The 18,683-nt window shown below is 40.3% G+C and overlaps 1 protein-coding gene across 8 annotated transcripts in view; it reads right to left on the bottom strand.

The window, feature by feature from the left end:
* Nucleotides 1–215: 215 nt before the first annotated feature.
* srpk2 (SRSF protein kinase 2) overlaps nt 216–18,683 on the bottom strand; it is a 101,837-nt gene continuing 83,369 nt past the window's right edge. For 4 of the 8 annotated variants that reach the window (XM_061721096.1, XM_061721097.1, XM_061721098.1 and 1 more), the window contains 7 exons: nt 17,010–17,990; nt 12,224–12,324; nt 10,210–10,317; nt 10,046–10,115; nt 8,366–8,458; nt 7,950–8,042; nt 216–2,076 (listed from right to left, as the gene is read on the bottom strand). In XM_061721096.1, the coding sequence (XP_061577080.1) occupies nt 1,892–2,076; nt 7,950–8,042; nt 8,366–8,458; nt 10,046–10,115; nt 10,210–10,317; nt 12,224–12,324; nt 17,010–17,990 (1,631 nt within the window). In that variant the 3' untranslated portion in view covers nt 216–1,891. The remainder of the gene's footprint in view (nt 2,077–7,949; nt 8,043–8,365; nt 8,459–10,045; nt 10,116–10,209; nt 10,318–12,223; nt 12,325–17,009; nt 17,991–18,683) is intronic. The other 4 variants (XM_061721102.1, XM_061721104.1, XM_061721101.1 and 1 more) reach the window with 2 other exon arrangements.

Below are 18,683 nucleotides of genomic sequence, written 5' to 3'. Positions count from 1 at the left end.
AAAGAAATAAAAACATCTTTAATAGATAAACACAATCACCTCAGTATAAGACAATTTTCTGTCACGGTCACAACAACCAGAGAAAAATTCTTTTTTTTTTTCCCTATATTTTTAATTAATTAAATAGTTTTTAAAAATATCTCACCATTTACTTATACTCATCTTTTTTATTTATTGCGAAAAATAGGCAACTGGACTAATTGTGATGATTTGAGTTTTGTGTGTGTGTGTGTGTGTGTGTGTGTGTGTGTGTGTGTCTGTGTGTGTGTGTGTGTGTGTGTGTGTGTGTGTGTGAGACAGAGAAACAGATAAAATAGAGAGATATAGAGGAACATCTTGGAGCGTTGGCACTGAGAGCAACAGTGAGTATGGTGGTGCAGTACCCCCGAACAGCCACCAGGTGGAGCCGTTCAGTCTGCGTGTTCCTCTACGGTCCAACTTACGGAAGAAAAAGTCAAGTCCTACCAACGCCACTCTTTTTTTTTTCTTTCTTTTTTAAATTTTTTGTTTTTATTTGGAATGATGCTTGCTTGTTGAACTCTCTTGTCCACAGCCACTTGTTTGCGTTGCCAGATCTCAGTTCTATATACAAATGTTTCAAATCCCTGAAGGACATTTACAAAGACAAGTGCAACCTCCATGTGACCGTTCATGAGAAGCTCAGGGATATATGGGTTCCTCTAGAGGGAAAATATGGATGAGTATTACTAATCACATCAGGTAAATGTGCCACAAAAGGAATGAACAGAATTGTTTTAGGAAATGAGGATAGCGGATCTGGATGGAGAATTGTCAAAAAGATGACCGTGGAACTGTAAAATGGTGATGCTCAAATGATGCAATGACATAAATTCAGAATGTCTGAGAGATGTGATGGAACCTAATGCACAAACAAAACAAATAATCCATTGTTTGTTTCTGGTAATCCTTCATGCCGATCCATTAGTCTCTCTATGCATTTTAAAACAAAGTCTTTAAGACCAAGCAGTGCTCCTTGACTTTAAAAACTAAATTTGTGTTACTTGGCCATTCCACGCTTGTTCTGTCTGTTAAAATAAGAACTGTCAGTCTGTCCCTCCCTCAGTAGGGACCATAAAGCACAGAAGAGAGCAATATAGGGTGTGATGTGAGCTTTTTGGGTTCGGGTTCTCGGAAGAAGTAAGGGTGTAAACTTTTAAGTGTAATGTGGGTACTTCTTCCGGGATTAGAGAAGGGAAGTAGGCTGGAGAGAGAGGAGGAGGAGGAGGGCCGACATAGGCAGATCTAGAGCACAGGCACATACGCTCAATTCTCACACATATCATCACACATACTCCCGTTGTGTTGAGGCCCAGACGAAGTAGTGGTCCTAGAAGCTTGGGGCCGTCAGCAGTGCAAGAAGGCTGTTTGTTGACTTTGCAGTCACAACGCTGAGAAGATCAGCAGCCCGAATCCAAACCAGTTAAGACTAAAAACAAGAGAGAGGCAGACATAGGCAAGAAAATGGCTGACTTTTTGACAGCAGAAGAGACAAAAAAAAAATAGCACATGCCTTTCACTGTGTTTTACCCTGACTCGTCTCTTTAATAAAGCGGGCAACGTCATCATCTGACTCTTTCTGAAAAACGTCGAGGAAGATACAACCGCTGTACCATATCTCCACCAACTCGTCTTTACATTCCTCTTGGGGGAACAGACGTGTAGAAATGAAGCCTACTCAGGTGAGCGTGTAATGGAGGTGTGGGACAGAGCAGGAAGGAAGTCTTTTTTCATCTGTTGATCTTCAGCTTCTCTCCACATTGTGGTTTCTGCAGGCCACCACCAGAGGGCGATGCTGGACAGACAGTTGGGGAGGGGAGAGGGGGGCAAGAGGAGGAGGAGGAGGAGGAGGGTGATTGATCAGAGTTTGTGGCTACGAGGTGAGCCAGGGGTGGTTTAGGCATTCGCTGGCTGAGGCCCTCTTCTCTGGAACCATCTCCAGCATGGGCAGAAGGAAGTGAGTGAAGTGTCCCGCATCTTCGTGTGCCCAGCCGTACTTTTCCACCAACACGTCGAACAGCGACCACGGCTTCAGCTTGGTGATGTGCCGCAGCTCACCTGCAGTGGGTCAAATGGAGCAGAGTCAGCGGAGAGCAGCGAGCATCAAAAGGCCTGATCTGAGCAAATCACCAAACGTGAAGAATAAGACTGATGGCATTTCCTTTTTACCAGGCGTTTTCAACAAATCCCAGGAAGACCAAAACAATGACAAGGTTTTTTTTAATTATCCTTGAAAAACAAATGAAATGGAAAACCTGAAGGTTAGGGGTGGGCAAAAATATCGATATGGCAATATATTGCGATACTTTTCCAGCCGATTCAATATCGATATTCAAAATTTGAATATCGATTTTTTTTTTTTTTTTATATATATATATATTTTTTTTTTAAATATATTTTTTATCCCCGATTTTTTTCCCATTATATCACCCAGTGCTCCTACCTAAGTGACAGTCCTGGGCATTGCCACTCTCTACCAACCCTGGGAGGGCCCTGCACTGAGCTCAGGTTTTATTTCACGTTTTATTTCATTTTATAATTTATTTTTTATATAACACAATTGCCTGTCCTTAAAAAATGAAAAATAATGGACAGAGGTTTATTTATTTATGGATTTATATCTATACCGACTGATCACTGTGCCTGTCCTTGGTTTTAGTACCCATCTTTCTTGTGTTTATTATCATTTGCCACATAATTAAAGCAACCTCATACTAAATTTAATGTAAATTTCATATGATGTAAATAATATGAAAAACATATACAAATATGTTGTAACTTTAGCTTGTATAGTTATAATAAAACATTGTTTTGACTCAGTTTGTCCCATGAATTGTCACTATAATCTGATGAATGTGCAACTCGGATTTTAAGATCCATCACTATCATCTGATGTACATATATACAACTTGGATTTTAAGATGTGTAATGCATTTTTACATTTTTCGGTGAACTATGTAGAATATGCGGGATATCGCATAATCGGGATATCGCAATGTGTATCGTATCGTGGCTCAAGTATCGTGATGCGTATCGTATCGTGAGGTCCTTCCCAATACCCACCCCTACTGAAGGTAATGGAGGACAAGACTGATGTCTAGTGGGCTTTGATGGGTTTTAATGGATTCGTTGATCACGAGAAAATCAGAAAATCACCAGCCTTATCCTTCAACTGTAGTAGCACACGGTCACGTGGGGTGTGAAGTTTAACCAGTCTGAGGTTTTTGTCTCTTACAAGACTTACAGGTACATTAGATTTGGGTAAAATTCCACTCATGCTTCCCAAAGCTGTAAATTCCTGACAAATCAGCAGCAACATTAAAACAAAATAGAAAAATCAATACCTCTTTTTTCCAAAAAATGTTAAATATGCATATATTAACTCTGAACATATTCATTTATTATCAAAAGTAGCTAATGTACATATAAAAGGATACTGACATCTTCCATTAATCTTGTTAAATGAGTTCAAAATTAGATATGTGCTTTAAATCTGTTAAAGGCCTAATTTACATGGCAACAGCAGCAGCATCTCTTTTCTGTTACTGCCATTATCATTATTATTATTAATAATAATGATATTTGTACCCAAACCATGTCCTGGGTTAGACTAGAACACTGTTTTTCTTTGATTCTGACAAAAATAACCTTGAAGCAACTAAATTTGCGCAGTACGGCTCAGTTTGGGTCGGTTCAGTACGGTTTGGAGCAGCAAGTCCTGGTGAGCCTCACATTTCCACAGCCGGGTGTGTTCACGGCCGCAGCTTCCTCTGTTACGTGACAGTGGGACATCACACCTGCCGTGTAACAGTCTCCAGTCATGAAAATCACCGGATGAACAAAACTCATTTATGAAAGGTCAATGGAGGACATCCAGTTTATGTTGTGCTCTTTTTTTTTTTTTTTTTTAAGAATCTGACATTTAAGAAATTCTTAACAATCTTGTATTAATGTTTATGTCACACGGGAGCTCCACTTAAGTGTACCGTACTGCTAGCTGTGGTTGGCCTGGGCAACCATAAACCAATAACTTGGTTTATAATAATTTTCTCATAAAATGGATCAATACCGCTCCCATTCACAGTCATTTTCATCAATGCAGAACGTATTACAACCAATCGATTTCCATCAGGCTGTATGTGGTAGTCATGGTGATAACAGGCTGTATGTGGTAGTCATGGTGATAACAGGCTGTATGTGGTAGTCATGGTGATAACAGGCTGTATGTGGTAGTCATGGTGATAACAGGCTGTATGTGGTAGTCAGAGGTGTCAAAATTATTCACATTCATTACTCAGGTAGAAGTATAGATACTAGAGTTTAAAAATACTCCTGTAGAAGTTGAAGTATCAACTCAAATTTTTTACTCAAGTAAAAGTATAAAAGTACTGGTTTCAAAACTACTTAAAGTATAAAAGTAAAAGTAATGTAAGGGGGAAAAAAGCCATTAAGGACAAAAGCCATTGAAAATGAATGCGTCTTAGTATAATGCAAATATATTAAAGAACCATATATGTGTACTATTGAGCATTAACATGTGTTTCAGAGAGCAGGAGATATGATGACTAGTTGCCTATAAGTATTGTAATGGTGCAAAAAGTCAAACTTCAGAGGCATGTTATCATTTATCCTAACCTTTATTGGAATGTACATCCAAGTTTAGTTGCAGGAATCTGATGTAAGAACAAAACTGGACAAGAACATCTGAAACAACCACAACCAAATTCACTCTATCCGGATGGAGCAATTTAACTGGATAATTTTTTTTTAAAGGCCGAAATGAAATAGAGTAACGAGGCTGTTTTTAAAATGTAAGGAGTAAAAAGTACAGATAATTGCGTGAAAATGTAAGGAGTAAAAGTAAAATGTCGTCTGAAAAAGAATTACTCCAGTGAAGTATAGATAACCAAAATTTCTATTTTAGTAAGGTAACGAAGTATTTGTACTTCGTTACTTGACACCTCTGGTGGTAGTCATGGTGATAACATGCTGTATGTGGTAGTCATGGTGATAACAGGCTGTATGTGGTAGTCATGGTGAGAGCTGGTTGACTTCTCTACCTGCTATAGACAGGTGACTCCTATTTTAATTGTATTATGTATACGATGCCCCAGATCACACTTTACGAAACCAAAGGAAACAGAAAGAAAGTTCCTTATGGCAACAACCTTCAAAGCAACACACCATATTATTGTTAAATTAATCCTACATTTATACTGTCATACCAACTTCCAGTAGATACAGCTCACTTTAAAAGAAGGCTGGTGTAATCAACTAGTCTTTATCCATTTATTTTGAATTTTGTGAATGGTAGAAAAGTATATATTTTTCAAACTATTGCACATTTCCAACCTTGGTGAAGTCATAACATTTTAGGGGATTTCAACGTATGCATACTGTAGATTCTGAGATTAACAGCGAGAAGCATCTCGGGCATCTTCAGAACATCTCACATGGTCTCATGAAAGAGAAGTCCTGAGGAATTTTCCCTTCACGTTCTTCTAGAGCAGGGGCATCCAAAGTCAGTCCTGGAGGGCCGGTGTCCTGCAGGTTTTAGGTGTCTCCTTGCATCGACACACCTGAGTTTAATTAATGGTCGTCACCAGCTTGTCATAGAGGTCTGCACAACTCTGTTGGTGACAGCCGGGAAGCTAAAACCTGCAGAACACTGGCCCTCAGGGACTGACTTTAGACGCCCCTGTTCTAGAGCCTCGTGGGTACTTACAATCAAGTTCAAAGAAACAAACACAGTACAAGATAAAATGAACCTTTTCCCTGTTAAGTGCACCAAAAGTATGTTAGTATACATAAGTAAAAAACAAACCAAATTACCTCTAATCTAGAGTTAAGAGGATGGTTGTTGGAGGAAAAAAAAAAATTGTTGAAGTTTTAAACCCTATCCTCTACTAATTAATGTAAACAACCAAAAAACATGGAATATTAACATGAAAACAGTTTATATTTCTCCTCAAGTATCTAAACTGGTCATTTTTTCAGGTTTCCCGGTGAACTGTTATTATACAGAGTCCAGCCAACCAGCAGCTGATTTCACCTCTTTCTATTGACGGGTGCTAACCAGTGCTAAAACCATGGAGTGAAAACCTGCAGAGACCTGGCTGAAAACCCCAGCAGCAGGAGGCCAGTGATGAGCAGAAATAGACAGAGATGAAAATGTAATGGCAAAAGACATGAAGAAGAAGGTGCTCATTATTCAAGAGAAGAGAAAATCGCTCGGTTGGGAGAGAAGAAAGTGACAGTGAGAAGATCTGATTAATGACGTGAGCGACCAAGACAGAAAGTCCAGTTCAAACTGTTGCTGCCATGGAAACCTGTTTCCTCAGCACAATGTGGTGGAAAAGCATATTCTTTCTCTCTTGAAAAGCAACATAAGCTTTTGTATCTGTTTTTGGAGCTAATGGAGACTCTGCAGATCACATACTGCTGCATCATCCCCAACTCTTTGCTCTTGCAAACATCCCACCGTGTTTCACAGGGTTATGTCTCTAATTGGTGTATCTGCTTTTCCCCGAGTTCAATAAGGATCACCGTGCATAAAGGAAACGGGTGACAAGGCCGCCCGCCTGCCAGCACTGCATGGCTGAGGGCTTTCTGGCAGACAGGAGGAGCCCCGAGAGACAGAACGAGAAATTCAGCCGCCATTAAGAGAACACCAGCGGATAAAAGGGTGAACATTGAGACATCACATACAGACTCAGACCTCAGATAGAGACGACATCAAAGGAAGAATTATTCAGATCTTACAGGACATTATGAAGAATATATAAGCAGAAGGAAAAGGAGATAAAGGGAAACTAAAAAGTGAATAAGTGATAGTGTGCAGTAGGGCTGTTCGATTAATCGATTTTAAATCGTAATCGCGATTATGTAATTAGAACGATGTTAAAACGTGAAACTCGTAAAATCGATTTTTCACTTTTTTTTTTTTTTTTTTTTTTTTTTTTTACCTTGTCTGCACACATATTAATGATTGATACCATATTAATGATTGATGGAAATACCTCTCAATACCTGCGACAAGTGCCCCATCGGAGAGGCTCTTTAGTGTAGGAGGGGGCGTTGTAACATGCCACCGGGCATCCCTCAAGCCAGATGCCGTAGACCGGCTCGTGTTCCTTGCAAAAAACTTGCAAATGTGAATAGCAAATGTAATGACTGACATTACACACCTCTACCTCCTTCATGGGTTGCATTATTATTTAGCATGCAAAGACCCAGTTTAGTTTAATTAGAAAATGTTTTGTTTTATTTAATTGGAAATATAACTTACTGTATGTTTGCAAGTGCTGATTTGCTGATTTTGTTTTCAGAGATAAAACTTTATATTTTATTATATTTTTTAAAACTTCTTTTCAACTTATTTTACAGAGTTTTGCACTTTATTCATTCATTTTTGGTTTAATATGAGCAAAGTTTGCACTTAAAGCCCAATGGGGCAAATGTTCAATAAAAAAACAGCATATTTGAAATCATTTCTTTGCCTTTTGTCAATTCACAAAATAATCGTAATCGTAATCGAAAATCGTATTTTGAGAGAAAAAAATCGAGATTTTATTTTTGGGCAAAATCGAACAGCCCTAGTGTGCAGGGGTTATCAGCTGCATCAGACACAAGACCATCCACTTACCGGGCTCATAGAGGAGCAGAACCAGGGAGGAGTGAACCCTCACACACTTACACTTAGGAAATGTGACTAAACTAGGACTGTTTCTTGAAAAGCTCCTATTTTTGTTGAGTTCTGCTCATCCCAGATTGGAACGTTAACATGGAGACCTGAAGAGCAAAAGTGTGCAAACTTTTTTTTACGCGTTTTGTTTTGGCACTGACTGCTGAGATTGGTCATACGCTACAGAAATCCCTCTGGATCAGGTGTGCATTGAACCCAACCAGTCAAGAACCTCCGAGCCGTTTACCTTTCTTGGAGAAAAACTCTCGGCTGTACTTCCCGGCAGCGAACACTTTGCGTGGGACCTTCCCAAGGAGCTCCGTGATCAGAGCGATGTGGTCTGCCCACCACCACATACATCACAGAGGGAACAGGCACGGTTCAGCATTACAGCATGCACACACATTAACACACACACACAGGCTGTATGACACTGGCACACACTGCTGCCTCGAGGCACTGCATGGACACGCAGACTGAAGAATCATTTGGGGATGGAATTTCCATGATTGTTCTTACTTGGGTGTTTTTTTTCTCCACACTTCAATCAATATAATCTTTTATTATTCCCAAACTAAAACACCTTCAGCAGCCTGCTTGTGTCCATTTTTGTCCCTCTTGGACATATGTGTGTCCCAGTCCCACCAGCTCTTCGGTTGCTACCTCTTCTGTTGAAGAACTCCCGGGAATATTTTCCAGAGAGCGCAAAGTGTCTTGGAATACAGCCCAGCAGCTCTATGATGTGAGCTATGTGGTCTACGGAGGAGAGAGTCATGTAGGATCGAGGTGAAGGGGAAGGAAAAATGAAGGGGAAAGGGAAAGAAAGGCAGGAAAAGAAAGAAAGAAAGACATTTGACAACCAGAGTGGGGAGTATTGAATGAAGCAGAGATTAAAAGAAATTAAATGGAAGAAAAAGGTGGATTATGTGAAAAAAAAGGAAAAACAGGAACAGATGATAAAAGGAGGGGGAGGGTACAAAGAGAGGGAAGAGGAAGGAGAAAATGAGACAGTCACAGACAGTAAAAGGAGAAAAACCTGTGTTAATAAGCTGTGCCTCCACAGAAGAGATGAGAAGAAGGGATGAAGTAAAGTGATTAAGGACGGACTGTGGCCTCAGCGCTGCTAAATCAAACTCATCTCTCTGGTGATGAAGATGCTTGAAATACGTGACATGCCAGTGTAAAACATGCAGAGAGGACTCAACTGTGATTCACAGGCAGTGAAATAACCCAAGTGGAGATGACAGGATTTTAAAAGAGTGTGATGAGGGTGAACTTTCCAGGAATGTGTCGGGGCTTGCAGGAGGATGGTAGATGACCTTCAAACAAACATGCTCTACACTAACGAGACTGATGGCACGCCTACGTGGTCATTATTACCGTTTTACATTTAGCTATGACGCAGAGAAGAATAACATATTTTGTTACAGACTTAGCTCTCTGGATATTTATAACATTTAAACAGTTTCGGTGCGATGGAGAGGAGGGATGAAGATGAGTGGAGGCACAGCAGCAGAAGTAAAGGTCAGGATTTACATAGCAGTGGATAGAAGGATTTGGGGCAAGGGGTGGCTAAACCTAACCAAATCTACTAACACAACAACACAGCATTTTGTTTTTGGTTCAATTTTTCTCCATTGTTCCAGTACGTCGTTGGGCCCAAAAAAGAATTTGTGTTTGAAATTATTCTCACAAATTCTCATTCTGTACAATTGACTTATTATTTTAATCCATATGATATTTGTATATTTATATATTCATTATTCAAAGCGTTCATACTTCCTTATTAAAAATGGAGAAAAATTGTGGGGCCAGTTTTTACAGTTAATCTAAAACTCCTAAGATACCATTTACCCAAACATTTTTCTTCACAACAAATTATTTATTTCTTCTAGCAAAAATGTAAATTTTAAAGCCTTGTTTCCACTTGCATCCGTGCACTTATGTGACACACATGGAAACCCATTAATTCCTCTATAATCTGACAAATTTGTGACACTTCCTGCGTTTTCCTGAAAGATTTCAGCCTTGTGTGTCTTGAAAAATGACAACGTGTGCAGTGGATTTTAGAGATAACCTATATGATGTTAAACAGTGTGACTATAATATCAGGATTTTGAAAAACACACTTCTTTAAGTTGTTTAATGAAGCAGAGAAGTGTCATTTGTAACGTTACAATCGAGTCAACTCCCCCTTCAAGAGGTGTACTTCCTCATACTGAACAACAGGGGGCGTGTTCTGCAAATCATTACAATTTCCAGGGAGTCAAGTGGAAACACGGCGTGGGAACAAAATATTTCTGAACAGTTTTCCTGTAGAATACAGGAGGTTTAAATACTCACCCTCGTCACGGGAGTAGTCTTCTCCGGAGTGAGGCTCAAACAGGTAATCTCCTGTGGCCAACTCGAATGCCTAGCAGAGAACAAAAGCACTACAGTACTAAAGAAGAATACTACCTTTGAATGAAATGTACTAGCTACTGTACAGATGGATATATTTTCCTCACCATGCAGGCGGTACTCCAGATGTCAGCCGGAGTACTGTACCCAGCTCCTATCAGGACTTCAATGGACCGGTACTGTCTCGTCTGGATGTCCTCTGTAAAGTGCTTATGCTGTTGACCAGAGGAGAAAAAAGGAAGGAAAAGCGGAAAACTTTATGCAAGTTTTTTACATCTGTTAGTAAACAAATATGTGGGTGATCATGAACAGGCCAAATTTTTCATCTCTGTTTGATCTCTGTTTTTCCGTTAGATATGAGACAACACTGGCCAAGGGTAATGATCAGAGGGATGTGATATTAAATACGAGCTTGGATGCTTATGCATAATTCCTGATGATCTATAAGCATAATTCTCAGCTGGTGCTCCAGCATTAGCTGGTGGAGGACACCTCCTGCTGGTGCGATCAGCCCAGCAGCCCATTAGTTTTTCTAGAACTCACTGAAAATAACACACTGACAAGAAAACTGGGATTTGGTGCTCATTCCTCCTTTTTTTTTATTATCTTGCTCTCCTGTGAAGCCAGCAGCAGCCATGCTTCCCAAACGGTTCAAACTCAGACCATTATTTGCGTGCAAGATGTGGCTTTGCAAACTGCGTGAACCATAATTGTAAATCTTAATTTTAACAGCCGTGAGGAAAGTCAGAAGTATCGTACCATCACTGCAGAACTGCTTCCACTGGCGAAAGGAAAAAAACAAACACATTTTTTTTTCTTCTAAAAAACGATTTCAAGAATCTCAAAGAAGATGAAAGAGACCTCTATTTGACACCCATAGCAATAAAAGCCGTTAGGTTACAGAGTCAAGATGAATTAGGGCATTTATTACAACAGGTGGAAGAAATAAATGTGGCCTCATGGCCTGTGATGTCACTAAAAACAGACTCATTTTGAGGTTAGGGTCGACTTCTCCTCTTAAATAAACATTACCTGGTTGGAGTATCAGGCTGTTACTACTATGCAAGACATTTTTAACTTGTTAAGTATAAACAGTACTCGAGTTGTGAAAAATAATCAGGGGGGATGGTGGATTTTCTCATATGGGGACAGATAATTTGTGCTGATTACAAATAATATAATATATTACAAATAATAGCACTGACCAAAACACCTGCAGAAATACTGCAGGAATGACATAGCAGCAGTTAAATGCAGCCTTCTGTAAGCTTTAAATATCCACTGGGCTTACATCAAATACATCAAAACACAACAATAAAAAACAGTTTTCTGAACTTATCAATATGATTCTGTCCTTCGCAGGATAAGTAACATGGATCACTGCAAAAACTCAAAATCTTAACAAGAATATTTGTCTTATTTCTAGTTAAAATGTCTCATTTTAGTAAAAAAAATCTCATAACACTTAAAACAAGACTCATCACTGGAAAAACTACAATTTTCACCTGTTTCAAGTAGATTTTCACTTGAAATAAGTAGAAAAATCTGCCAGTGGAACAAGATTTTTTTGCTTGTAATAAGAAGATAAATCTTGTCCCACTGGCAGATTTTTCTACTTGTGAAAGTTTACTTGAAACAGGTGAAAATTGTCAAATAAGTTATTTTTCTGGTATTATTTTTTTGGTGATGACTTTAAATGTTGAAATAGCAGTAATACCACATTCATTGATGAAATGACATAAGGGATGGAAAGGGGGGATGATTTTGACCGTATTTATTTCAGGGGGGATGCCATCCCCCCTCATCCCCCCTCAACTCGAGTACTGAGTATAAACCATCTTCAAGTTACGATGTAGACTTCTAACTTATAATCTAAAGTTGACATTTCAGCTTATGAATGTTAGACAATCGTTTATTTATTCTAGAGAACTGTTGTGTGTTGCTCTCATTCTTTCACTGAGATGATCTTGCTCAAGATTTTACTGCTATATTTGAGACTTATTATATTTGAAACACAAAAACAAGGCAAACTGGCAGTTAGAAATGCAAAGACAAGTGTGGGTAATATTCAAAATTAAGTTTTAAATCCAGTAATATGAGCTTCCAGATATCGTGTCTTACCACCCAGCAGGCATTTCCCAGGTCGGCGATTTTGACTCTGATAGACTCGGCATTGCGGGGGTCTAGTGGGTTGACCAGGAGGTCTGCAGCTCTGGCCCTGACTGGGTGGAAGCAGACATGGACAATTACTACAAACACTAAAACCTAAGACAGGAGTTCACACACAGACCTTGAACCAGAGTTCAAGGGAATGACACATACAAAGCACTTTTATCATTCAAATTCAAATTTAGACCACTGCCATAGATGGATGAGTGCCTGATTGTTACACCACGCCTTGTGAGGGAAAAGGAACACCAGTGAACTATAAAAGTACACCAAAGGTATTTATATATGGACAACACGTGTAGAAATTGGTTTGGAAGTAGATAAATAAGCGAAATTCCCATTGGTACGTATCTAATGGTTCAATGTTCCGGATCGCATACAATCAAATGTTAATACAAGTATTTGCTCTAAAAAGTGTTTGTCAGAATACGTATTTTTGTATAATTATATATTTCTCATTAATGTAGCATCTGTCCATCCATCCTTTACCTACAACTGCTTCATCCTAGTCACAGCTGGAGCCTGTTTCTGCTCAAGTTCAGGCTCAAAGGCAGGAATTCATCCTGAAAATCTGCGATGATGGATTATGAGGTTAAAATTAATAAGTACTCTCAAAGGTCAATACGGTTCCTCAAAATAATGAGTAGTTTGTAGTCTGAAACAACAGATTCATTTAGTTTTATGATTGTCTTCCTCGAGCATCAAAGGTGGTCATGATGTAACGTTGGAGTTAAATTCTGGAATGATGCCAACATAAATTTAAAAACATGTCATTCTTTTGTCGTATTTAAGAAAATGGTTTGTAAAGCTATTTTTGAAGCTTATAAGTGCAATTGACCATCTGTTAATGTTTCTTTGCTTTTCTATTGTTTCTTTGCCTTTTGTTGTTTCTTTGCTTTTCTATTCTCTTTTTGGTTTTCTGGAGGTTGGTAGCCAAAAATAGAAAGTTGGTACTATAGGATAGGCTTTTATAAGCATTTAGCTTCAGCCTATGCCTTTTCAGTTATTGTTCAACACATTTTTTTGGTTTTGTATGAAAAGTTAATGCTGTGTACAATGTTTTTTTGCTGTTGTTTTGTGTTGCAATGACTGAATAAACTTCATTCATTCAATGTCTAACAGGGTTCTGTGTTTGGACAGATACTTTTAATGTCATAAATGCTTTCATTAGGTAATAAACTGCCATGGAGTCTGGGTAGCATTCCTGTGGCGTCTAGTACTACCGTGATGAGCTTGAGAGTTACTTGTCACTCGGATTTGGCTTCTAATTCACACATTAATTTTGTCTCAGGGTGACAGGGAAAAGACATGTCCAGACTCTTGTTACTTCAAGACTACATTACTGGAATTATTTTTAATTAGTCCGTCCTAAATGACTCTGAAAAGAAGTCAGAGTTGTGATGAGAATTAGCGGGAGCGATCATACTTCTCCCTCTTTCAGCTACTCTTCACTGACATCCTGTTCAATCCAGGATAGACTTCAAAACTTTCTAGGTTACATACAAAGCCCTTTTGGGCCAAACACTTCATAAATTCATAATATTCCAACAGAATACTTGTCTCTCTGATTTCAGGCTTACTTTGTGGTGGGAAGCAGAGCCTTTTGCTATCAGCTCTTAGATCAGGAGCTGGTTCCTCAAAACACCCTCTCTACCCTTTACCTTTAAAACCTTCCTTTTGGACGTAGCAGCACATACAGTAGGGCTGGGCGATATATCGAGATTTTAATATATATCGATATATTTTCAAACACGATATGGTACGAGACAATATCGTTTATATCGATTTAAAAAAAAAAATGTTTTTTTTTTTTTTATGATTTTGATATAGCTTATTTTGTGACAAATTGACTTGAATGTTTTATTTGAGATTTGCACAAATGTTTTGTTATTTGCACAACTGTCAACCTCAGTGGAAAAGTCTGCCTGTTACTGTCTACATTGTATTAATTGCACAGTGTATTTTAATGTAATTGTTATGCAGGAAAGGGATATTTGTTTTATTTTATTCAAGAAGCATTTTTATTCTATGTATGCAGGCAGTTTATTTTTATTTCATTTGTTTTATACATTTTGATATTGTGCAGACCTCTGTTAACAAAGGTACCTGTGTGACATTTGGCACGAGCCTTTGTATTAAAACTGACTGTTTTTTTAAGGGTTTGGCTCAGAAAAAAATGAAGCTAACAGAGATGCTATGCTATAATGCTTTGGGGGAAACCCCAATTAAGGCACAGAAAAAATATCGAGATATATATCGAGTATCGCCATTTAGCTAGAAAATATCGAGATATGACTTTTGGTCCATATCGCCCAGCCCTAGCGTACAGGTAACCCTGAGTGATCCCTTTATCACTCAGACCCGCTTTATCACTGTGTTATGTACAAGCAATTAATGCCGTCTCTCATTTTGTGTTGCTCTTTTTTCACAGCAGACATGCCTGCAGTAATCTCTGTATTTGACGGCATCAGCTGCCCCTCCAGAGCTCGATTCTGCTGAAGATGTCTTCCTGTTTTTAGGGAATTACGCTTTACACCCGTCGTTCTGTGCCTGTGCAGGAATGGGGGGCTGAATCACAGTGAAAAATCAATGCAATCGGTTGGGCCGATTTTAATAATTGCCATTGTAGTACTGCAATTACCGTATAATAAATAATAATTGCGTAATAAAATATTAAACATTGATTGAAACAGATTGGATTTAATCGGAATATAAATGTATACATGTGTGCTGAACTGGACTGTATTTATTTGGGCTTACATTGACTGTATCTGTAGGGGGGAAAAAAAGGGTTTAAGGACAGAGGTCAAGGGATGAAACAGATTTAAACTACACTGAACCTCAAGAGATGCCGAGAAATGAGGGTCAGTGAAAAGGTCTCATGTGCACATCTGTCAAAGGAGGAGAAAGGCAGTCAGTGTGACGAGGAAAAGAGATGGTATTATCGCCACATGGCAGACAGCTATATTCATATAAGGTAATAACAATCATAATAATAACAAGCTTTGAAAAAGGGATTTTATTTTTATATTATCGAGCCAAAACATTGTAATCCCACGCACATAAAAGACTACCGCGGATATCTTGTGACCGCTTGCTGAGCAGTGGGATAAATCAGATAGCAGGTTCAGTTGGTTCTTTGAGTTATCTAGAGGCTTGGTGTCTGCTCCTGACCAGCACGAGTGTGTTTTTACCAACCGCGCTTTGAGGAAAAACAAACCATGAACCAGCAACAAAGGCTGTCCCATCTGGTCTGAAGTGACATAAAAGCTTTTGCAACATCACACACTGTGTCACAGATGGTGTATGGATGTGTTTCAGGGAAGAGACGAGCGGCTGGAGGGAACGTGACGCTCTCAAGAACGTCCCAGGAATCCCTTCGTTCCCACCACCCACCTGTAAACAGCACTTTGTGGCAACGTCCCTTAGGCAGTGGCTCTTTTAACTGGAGGTCATCACTGTTTTAGGATGTTTAGATGGAGGATAGTTACAGAAATGTCTACATTTTAAGCTGTGAAGTGGCCTCTTTACATCCACATTGGATGTTAAGGCTGCGTCCCAATACTCCCCCTCGCCCTCGTTTTCTTCACTAACCCTAACTTTTGCGCGTTCCCATGAAGGTAGTGGTGTCCCAATTCCTCTTTTCACCAAGGGGGGGAGGGCATAACGAGGGCTAGGGGCTGAGAATAGCCCCTTCAAATCGAGGGATTTCAGATGCTGACTTCGCGAGCGAGGGGGTATGAAAATTTCCCAGAATGCTTTTCGTCGTCATTTGCGGACTGAATCAAAAAAAAAACATGGCGGACATTTCTTATTTTTTTGGGAATAGAATCAATATTTTGAGTTAGTTTCTGCATAAAAATGCATTTTGATTACATTTCTCGGCGCAAACCAATATTTTACTTTCATAATATTCACTCAGTGAATGTACATAATCCCTTTTTTGTCCGTTGTTCGCTAAAATCGCGCCGGAATATGGTTACGTAACCTACGTAAGCGACGCCGTAGGTTACGTAAGCTACGCCATAGGCTGCGTCTATTTAACGCGGACCTAAACTCCGGAGCCGGCAGACAGAAATGTCTAAATTTCTGAGCAAATTTCTTAACAGGCGTAGCTACAACTGTCTGATTTCATCTATTAAAACAACATCTTCCTAAATGATTTATTTCAGCCGGCGTAATTCTCAACAGAGCTGCGTCCCGGGAGAGAGTTTCTCTCCCGGGACGACGCAGCAGCTTGAACCGGCGGACACGTCTCTTCTCGGGCTGTGAGCTGCTGCTGCTCCCCGGGGGCGGGGGCTATTCTCATCTCCGAAAACATCGGGTCAAACTTCTTAACAGGCGTTATTTCGATAAACTGAGCCCCGGTTGCGGATCTTAAAGTTACCTTTATACCTGAAAAAATATTAAAACTTAATAAAGTGCCATATTAACAGCGCTACAGCTGAAATTAAAAAAGCTTTTGGCTCTCTGCTTCCTGATCAGGTTAGGGATGAAAACGAGGGGGAGTAGGAGAAATGGGACAGGCACCTGGGCCAAGTGCCCTAGATTTCAAGTGCCCTAAAATCTTCCCCTTCTTTTTTAGGGGTTAGGGAAGAAAAGAAGTGCGAGTGGAGAAAAGAAGGGGCGAGTGAAGAAAAGTAGGGGGAGTATTGAGATTGGGCCTAAGCATCAGCCATTACAAGCTATGTTATTTCAATAAGAAAATGTGAAAGTCCTATGAGACACCTTCTCTCACCTTTGGGCGTGTCTCCTGTGCTTGAAGATGACACAGTGCGACTACGGTCTGCAGCGGGGGTGTGGGGTGCGTGTTCTGCTCCGATGTCTGCAGTCCCGACTGAAATGGGGTTTCCCGGCGCAGGATCCAGCGGCAGGTCGGGGAACAGGGGCATCGTGCCCTTGTGTCGTTCGCTGGAGCCGTTGGTCATCCCCCGCTCTGCCACCTCGCCGTTGTACATCTCGTATCCAGAGCTGAGAGAGAGGTCCCTGTCGGTGTAGCTGAGCTCAGACTCCACCAGGGGGCAGAGGAGAGGCTCGGGGGTCGGGGAAGGAGGCGGAGGAGTGCAAAGATTCTGTCCGCGTCCCTCAGAGCCCAACAAAACATGCCCATTTGTTTTAGTCAAATTAGTTTTATTGATGCGGGGATTATTGGGAGAGGTGCTGTCTGTGAAGCGGTCGGCTGTCGTGGTATCATCGTCAGTCTCATCATCCTCGTCATCCTCTTCTTCTTCTTCTTCCTCCTCCTCTTCCTCCTCCTCCTCCTCCTCTTCCTCCTCACCCTCGTGCTTTTTTACGTCCTCTTCTTGCACCAAGGCCTCCTTCTCCGTTTTGCACTCAATCTTTGGCTCCTCTGCCTCAGTTTCCTCTGCCTCTTTATCAGTCTCTTTACCCTCTTCCTCCTCCTCGTCATCCTCCTCGTCGTCCTCTTCCTCCTCCTGCTGCTCCTCCACTACCTTCTCCTCCACAGTGTCATCCTCTGTCCCTTTTATTCCCTCATCCTCTTTCCGCTCCTCTCCCTCCTCTTTCTCTACCTCTGCTTGTGTTGAATCTTTGTTACCATCCTCTAAGATTAAGATTGGCGGAATCGGGGCATCTTTTTCAGCGACAGGCGTAGGCTCATCTTCGTCCTCTTCTTCTTCTTCTTCTTCTTCCGCCTCCACATCTGGGTTATCAACAGGGATGTGAGGTGCCTCACTCTGCTCCTGGGGAGGCGCTGCACCTAAAGTGGAGAGAAGAGTGTAAAAACTGTAATGGCAGGAAGTGGGTGGGAAGGGGATATACAGTGAGTGAAGTCAAAGACAGTGTAGGCAGAGAGAAAATGCATGAGGAGATAAAAAAGATTGGAGGGATGAGATGGAAAAAAAAGAGACGATGAGAACATAGGACACTACCGGTGGAGGAGGGAGACGGAGAGGGGTTTTTTTTTCTTTTAAATTATACTAGACTCCTAAACACTGAGACTAGTGTGGGCTGAGGGGTTGGAGCAAATCCACATCCTTTTCATTCAAAGATAGGTTGCTTAAACTGCCACACGCACACGCACACACACACACACACGCACACACACACACACACACACACACACACACACACACACACACACACACACACACACACACACACACACACACACACACACACACACACACACACACACCGTGTTTGCTCACAACTGCTTTGGAGTTTTTTTGTTAGAAAAGGTATAAAAGCAGACATTAATAACCTTATAAACTGGCAAATATGACTTAATTTGTATTCTTGGAACACCTCTGACGGCATATTTAAACCCAAGAACAACATTTAAATGATAAATATATGCACATCTACACTTGTATGAAGTCTGATGTGAATTTCAGTAGCTGTACAGATTAAAGCTGAACATTAAACCAAAAAACAACAACTAACAAATACT

This window comes from Cololabis saira, chromosome 5, assembly GCF_033807715.1.
Source record: "Cololabis saira isolate AMF1-May2022 chromosome 5, fColSai1.1, whole genome shotgun sequence".
Lineage (NCBI taxonomy): Eukaryota > Metazoa > Chordata > Actinopteri > Beloniformes > Belonidae > Cololabis > Cololabis saira.
The sequence above is the reverse complement of the archived record's forward strand: the minus strand, read 5'-3'. Positions and strand labels throughout refer to the sequence as shown.